At 39.3% G+C, this 7,483-nt stretch overlaps 1 protein-coding gene across 1 annotated transcript in view; it reads right to left on the reverse strand.

The window, feature by feature from the left end:
• The window catches only part of hgd (homogentisate 1,2-dioxygenase), a gene marked incomplete at its 3' end in the record, with an annotated part of 14,170 nt that extends 12,290 nt beyond the window's left edge, over positions 1-1,880 (reverse strand). Inside the window, 1 exon segment of the mRNA XM_014018767.1 lies at positions 1,774-1,880. Within this exon segment, the coding sequence (XP_013874221.1) occupies positions 1,774-1,788 (15 nt within the window).
• Between the last annotated feature and the right edge of the window lie 5,603 nt (positions 1,881-7,483).

A 7,483-nucleotide genomic window follows, 5' to 3' on the forward strand; every position in this document is an offset into this window, starting at 1 on the left:
GTATTTTTACAGTCTTTATTTTATAGTTAAAATATATGTTTATTAAATAAAGTCTAATGTTAGAACTAATCGGGGATCCCTTTAAAAAACGATCTTGTTAGTTTTTAAAGTATGAGGCGAGGATTACTTTCATATTTTACAATGTAACATTTTATCTCACTGCCTGTAAAACATTGATTTATGGCTAATTGTCGTCGCCGAGGCCCTCTGTCCGTCTGTCCGTCACAGTGTCAGAAAGCTGTAACTTTCACATAGAAAGGCTAAAATGCATCAAMCTCAGTGCGAGTCATCTATGCTGCATGCTCCACCATACCACGGAAGCACATGACATCATCAAAGCCCCGCCCCCCTGATAACAGGAAGCAAATTCCTTTGGCTTGGATAGCTCCATCTCTGACCCTCGACCACCTAATCAGCAACAAATTGTGTCAGAACACAGATAGGAACTTGATCTCGTTTGCTTTCAAGCACAAAGACTTTTTGGTGGAAGGCGTGGTCACGGCGTTGACCATTCTGCACCCAATTTACTACGGTCAATCCTAATCCACCCCGCTGCAGAAATGCAGTCCAATTTGATTCCTATAAAACTGCTAACAGTTGGCGTTGAGTTCCATCTTGTTTGTGTTTGTAAAGGTTAGTTAGCTGTGATATATCCAGTGAGTTTTGTTAAAATTTGTCAAGTGGTTCGTGAGGATTTTTGCTAAAAGACAAACACAAATACAAATTATTTTATAATAAATTAAAATGTTTTTTTTTTTTTTCGGAAACAATGACCAAATACAAGTGGAGAATATTGTGACGGGGATGGCATTCAAACTTTGGGAAAGAAATAAATTAAAGAATAAACGTGTCCATGATATGACAGCAAATCTTTTTTGTTTTTAGTTGCCAAAACTTACTCATAATTAAACTTTAACTTGGGTTTGTCCAAACCTGAGCGGAAAACTAAATATTTTCAGCTCCAGTCGTTGTGTTGATGTGAACGCATTTTTGCTGAGTCACTCTTTGTTTGCAAAAGACGCCCTCCCAGACAGAGATGGTTTCCATATGTGTGCCTGAAGACTGAGCTGTGTTTGGGGAAAGTTCGACAAAGCTGGAATTTATTTGTGATATTTATGTTGTATTCAAAGCTGCAAAAGACAGAAATGGTCTATAGATTGAAAACAACTAGCTTTAAATGGAGCAAAAAACAAATCAAACACAAAATTTAACTGACCATAAAAAACAACAAAAAAATACAGATAGAGTTGAAATTTTGCATGKGTGYAGCTRAAAGTCATTCACAACACAAACTCTAATAAAAATCACAAGATTGTTCACAACATTGTTTCCTTGGTTTGATTAAAAACAMCATTTCTCAACATAAGATTAATTTAAAACTGGTTACATCATTCCTTAAATGAATGATAGGCTTTTAATTTGAAAAGTTTTCAGTTTCAATCAAATAAAGTAAAAAAAAAAAGCATTTCTGTGAATGCACATTTGTGATTAACTCAAGACCACATCTGGGCAGCTGCTGAATGCAGCTCTCTGATTGGCTGGAGGGAACACCTCCCTCCAGTCAGCCGCTCAGCTGCAGCCACAGCAGTGATGAAGCTCAAACCTTTGAATTTTACACAGTTTTGGTCCAACSACAAAGCTGAAGCAGATTCTTCTGCGCTTTTCTTGAAAAACACAGCTTCGCAGCGCCTTTTGCACGCTCACGCTCAAACGTCTGAGCTTCAAATTTCAGCCCTGATGAGCAAAGGTTTCTGCAGGTTAAAGCTGACTTACCTTGAGTCCTGCCATGGTGCTGTTTGAGTTACAAATTAACTTGCAGCTCTTCCCGTCTCTGCTTCGACCCAAATCCACTGGGCTGTGAGCTGAGAGGGGGAGGGGGCTGGAGTTTTATGCTCTGTCTCAACATGGTTTGCGTTAGGCCCGGCCTGGCTCTGTGACGCAACAAGGTGGGTGTCCAGGAGGAGAGGGGACAGCTCGCCTGGCAAAAAATGAGATTTTTTTTAAAAGAACTGAACGCAGATGAGGAAAGAAAAGGTTTGTATTTGTCACATGCTGAAATATTCACTGCTTAAAACAAAATCCAAATGAATGCTTGTTAAAGAAACTTTAAATCAAAAACTCGTGACCTCGTGTGCTTGTGCAAACACTTGTGTCATTTTCACCTGATTCAAAATCAACATTAGTTTTTTTAAACAAGAGTCTAATTGTCTCTTTGGCTTTTATTCAACATCGACTTTCAGTTTTACAGGTGTTCACTGCAAATGTTCTTCACCAAAAACCATCATGGACCTGCAGCCCGTCTGTAATCTGAGTGAAGGTTGTGATAAGTCATTATCTTACCTGTTGTRGATGGCTATTTGAATTACCTCTGTTTGGGAAAAAGGAAGCATACATGTCAAGCTGTATAGATTATATGTAAATTAGTAAATGGTTTTATTTTTGTCATTTTGTTTGAATTAATTTTTTTTTGAAAAAAGGTGCAGATACTGTATAAGCATTTTTCTTCTTTCTGCTGCTTCATTTATAATTTGTATTTTTTTTAAATTGTATATAGAATTTATGCTGTTTTTTAAAAAAATGGATAAACTTTATAAATAAATTTAAAAATAATAACTTACACGGTTTTCCCCTCATTTTGCATGCATACAGACAAATGGGGAGATCTTATGATTTTTAAAATAAACTTTGCTCTCAGTCTCAGATTCGGCAAGCTGTATACACTGCAAAATTAGCTGTCTATATTAAAGTAAAAAATACTAGATTACAGTTAAAATCTTTTCAAATTAAGTTAAATAATCCACCAGTGCAGTAATGTAATTCCACTTGATAAGACTTCTTGAAATAAGAAAAATCTCCAGGTGAACAAGATTAATATTCTGCTCTTGTTTAGTGCATCAGCCTCAAAATAAGATCAAAAATACTTTTTGGTCAGATGTAAGACTTATAGATTGACACTTTTTGCAGTGTAGAAATAAGTTCACCTCTCCCCGTCCTCCTTTCCCTGCTCCTCTGTGCTGCAGACACCGTTATCTCCTCCCTGCATTCTKTTTTTACTTGTGACCAAAACTTTGCTCCACTTTGTATCACGATGGGGTTTTTGTGAAAATTATAAATTACTGAGGGTCAAGATGCAGAAAATCATCTGAAGCAGTTTTATTCTTTATAACCAAGGAGGCCGATAGAAATAATGTACGTAAGCTTAACAATAAAATATATACATTTAAATTCTATACCACAATAAAGTAACTATGTCACCTTCAGTTGTTATTAAAATGTTTATATAGTTAAATAGAAAATAAACTTGACTTCTCATCATATCTGTTTTTAAACACCTTTAAATTGAACTCTGTCTCTTTAAGATCCTCCTCCTGCTTCTGTCCCGCCCATTTCAGCACGGGGCAGGGTGTGTGTGCTCTGTGATGAGGAAGCTCAGCTTGGAGACACAGGGGAGGAGCTGGTCCCAAAAGGCGGTTCTAGGCCCAACTGGTCATTTTTGCCCCCCCTGCCTGCTGCCTCAGGACACTACATGCATGAACGAGTCAAAGTAAGACTCTGGTCATGTTTTTGATGAGAGGATAACATTATAACATGATATAAAACTCAAAAAAGTTTATTTTACATGATTTTGCCCCTTTAAAYGTTTTGATAGACTTTAAGATGAATGTGCCATTTCAAATAAAAACCTTGTTTTTCACATTTTTTGACTCGTTTTAGCTGAACCTTGCATTTTTGCTTTRGTTTCTTAGACTCAAATGCTCCAATATAATTTAAAATGTTCTAATTTTTTCAACATTTTTAGTTAGCCGGTTCACAAAGAATGCGTTTGTTACCAAATGTACCCTCMGAACTGCTTACAGAATCACATTTCAATAGATCTGCCTCACGTTATGTCAGCGTTAACGCYGGCTTCCTTGCTGTTTCGTGTAAAAACAGTCGCTCATTAATGATTTCCTGATCGTCCTGATTCAGTGGGTAACCTCAGGTGAGTCCTCGTCCCGTCACAACGGAATCAGGGCCTCTGGAAGTTTCGAACGTCACATCGGGCTAAATTTATTCACYTCATTTCTGGAAATAGGTGCTCAAACGAGGTGTGCCTAATGTCCCCCGCGCAGCAGCATGTATCAAAAAGAATCAATTTCGCCTCTCCCCTCGCTCTCCTTCCCCCTCCGGTTGTCTATTTCTTTCTCTCTGTTTTGGGAGATGTTGGSAAGGGTAAATGATGGCAATTCTCATAGCGAGGCGCAAATAAACTCGCCGCGGCAGAAGTAACTGTTCTCCGGCGAGGCGTGCAGTCAGACCCGGGCCTCCTGCTGGGAGGCAGTCAGGGCGCTGCGCCGAAGACGAGAAAGCCCGATGGCAGGAAAAACATCACGTCCCCGTCTCCGGAAATTGATCTGCTCCTTGTGCGGAGAAAGAAAATGAGCGATTTTAATTTCACCCCCGTGTCTGCTGATAGAAATCTGGAGGATCTGAGACCAATCCGGACGGTTCTACAGGCGAGGGAAGGGATAGCTGGAGCYGCTGGCGTGGTTGCCCACTTATTTCTATGCATGTCTAAGTGGGCCGTAAATGCTTTGTTATTAGATGCCTGCTGAATTCAGCATCTTGATGGTAAATGATACACTCTCCTGAAACMGTCTGTCACCGTGTGAATAAACAAGACACAGATCTGAGCTCTGATTGCATCTTTAGCTTTTCATGGAACAAGCAGGAGCAGACGCACGTTTACTTTAGCTRGATTTTCCTCAATAAACCATCCCTCCAGTTTCACTTTAAGGGAGGAAAACAAAAACAACAACAACAAAAAAATAACCAAATGCCCAGCATTCCTTGGAGGAATTGCTCTTTCATGCCAAGCTTTTAGAAACTATCATCTCGTGGAGGAACGATGATGGTGGAGCTGTTGTGGTCAAATTCTGAATAATACACAATCTCATKCAGCACTGAGGGATTTTGCATGATCTGTTTGCAGTTGAAGTATAAGTTGTGAGTGACTCTCTCTATCTCTATCTACTAACACGCCCAATTTTAGCTCCACGCTCATAAAATTCACGGATTTTTAGACGTGTTTGTGTTGGCTGATGTCAGTTAGCTCTGGCGGCCATCTTGAGGCTGATCTGTTGTAAAATCTTTCAGAATCTTTAGTTTTCCTGAGCAGAACCCTGARAAAATCTGATGTTTGAAAACTGGGTGGTGCTTTTATATTTGCAAATTTGCCATTTACACTGSTAGTTATAAGGATCACTGTACTGTTGATTAAATTAATCAAGCAGCGGCAAGAAGTGACAACTAATTAGTGTGTACTGGCACGTCACTCTGCTCCCCCATCTCCGCAGCGCTGACGCCTCTTTACTCCTCTCTGAGCATGTTTATCTGTCAGATAAATATGGTTACAGGCAGATCAGAGATAAAACCTCTTCACTCTGTATAGATTTGTTAAATGAACATTAAATCGTTTCATGCTGAAAAAAAAAATCGCTGTTGAAAACCATTAAAGCAAACCTTAGAGATGTTTTTTACTTAAAGCTGAAGGCAACAATGTTTTTGGCTGTGGATGTGTTTGTCAGCCAAATATCAAAATATCTCACAAACCCCTTTGAAGGGGCAGCATCATGTAAAATCAACTTTTTTTGAGTTTTACATTTTGTTATAATGTTATACTCTCATAAAAAACATACCCAAAGCCTTGCTTTGACTCATTCATGCATGTTTGAGAAATCCTGCAGCGTTTTTATGAAGCTGAGGAGCAAAACGACAGGTGGGGACCAGAAACACCCCTGGGACGTGTCTTTAAGCCGACTTCCTCATGGCAGAGCGCCCCCCCCCCTCCCACCTCACCGAAATGGGCGGGACATAAGAGAAGTTGTTTCTTAAAGAGACAGAGGCCAATTTCAAGGCGTTTAGAAGAGGAAGTGATGAGAAGATACGTTTATTTTCTATTCAAACATAAAACAGCATTTTAATAACAGCTAAAGGTGACATAGATACTTTATTAGTATTTAAATGTAAGCCTGAGAAACACATAATATTGGCCCTTTAACAGATTTTTAAAGGAAATTTTTGGTAAATAATCAATAGATGTACATCTTCAACTCATTTATGTTTGAAGTCAACCAAGATGGCTGCCTTGACTTTGCAATCTCAGCAAACATGTTGCTGAGCTGTTGAGATATTTGAATGTGAAGCAACACGAAGTGACGTCAAAGGGGAACGTCTGCATGTGAACACAGACTGTAGAGAAGAATCTGATGTTTCTGTAGATTATTTTTAGTCACTGTCAGTGAGAGAGGAACAGAAGCCAGAGTTTAAATAATATTGTTTCAATAAACAAAGACCAGAGAATTTTCTTAGGCTACATTTGCCTGCAGTGTAAACACACTGCAGGCAAATGCGACCCATATCTGATTTTTTTACGACAGTCTGAAAACGACAAATCAGATTTTTTTCCAAATCCGACCCAGGCTGTTTCAGTATGTGGTTCTAAATCGGATATATATCTGATGTTTTCAAAGCGACTGCAGTGTGAACGCTCATGTCACATTCCATCCGACTTTTTCATCAGTGAGCTTGGGGTGAAGGATCGATAAGACACTGTTTAAACCTGTAGCTCCATGTGTTTACAACTCCAAAACACAAGTCCAGTTGCTTCGTCTTTTTACCTTTAGTTTTTAATTTAGATAGTGATGTCCAGTCTAGATTGCGGAGTGTATCAATCCTAAAGTAACTCAGTTGACACTTTATTTCCAGCGCGTTGTTTCGTTCAAAAATAAAAAGCTTCACCGGAGCATCCGGTCAGAGGCAGGTTCAGATAAAAACACAGAACTAAATAAGATAAAATCTGCTCTGATTAAACAACTTCAGATTTGACGTGCCAAATGTAGCRTCCATGCTAGCTCTGTAAACAAACAAGACGTCTCRTCTTTTACTGCGCACACGTGTCACATCAGCGCTGTGTMGCGTTCACACCGSAGTCTGATGCAGGTCACATTTAAAATGTAATGTGAACGTTCACTCCAAAGGATCAGAATTGAGCATTAAGACCTGCAATGTGAACGTAGTTAAAGGCTGTGTCCAAAACAGCAGGACGGGTCCTCCGAAGGCCGAATTTGTCGGCCGCATACGTCACAGCGCCGCGATGAAGGACGTCCAAAACTGAAGACTCCTCCGATGCAGCCGACAAAATACGTCCTTCCTTTGGCCCGAATCGAAGGACTGGTCTGATGGATCCTTCCCGGCCCAGCGTATCCCATAATGCATTGCAGCCTGACCGGAGATTTTTTTAAGCTAGTAATGGCGGACGAAGCGAGAGAAAAGAATACGTTTTAAATAAAAATATGGCAAGATAAAAATTACATTTTTTTAGCGGTTGTAATTCTAATACTTTTATCATTTGTATGGACGTGTTTTTAAATATTATTTTTGTCATAAAAACGCGAAATAAACATGMACCTACAGCGGGTCAATTAGTTCTTCAAATGTTACC

Source organism: Austrofundulus limnaeus, unplaced genomic scaffold, assembly GCF_001266775.1.
Source record: "Austrofundulus limnaeus strain Quisiro unplaced genomic scaffold, Austrofundulus_limnaeus-1.0 Scaffold201, whole genome shotgun sequence".
Classification (NCBI taxonomy): Eukaryota; Metazoa; Chordata; class Actinopteri; order Cyprinodontiformes; family Rivulidae; genus Austrofundulus; species Austrofundulus limnaeus.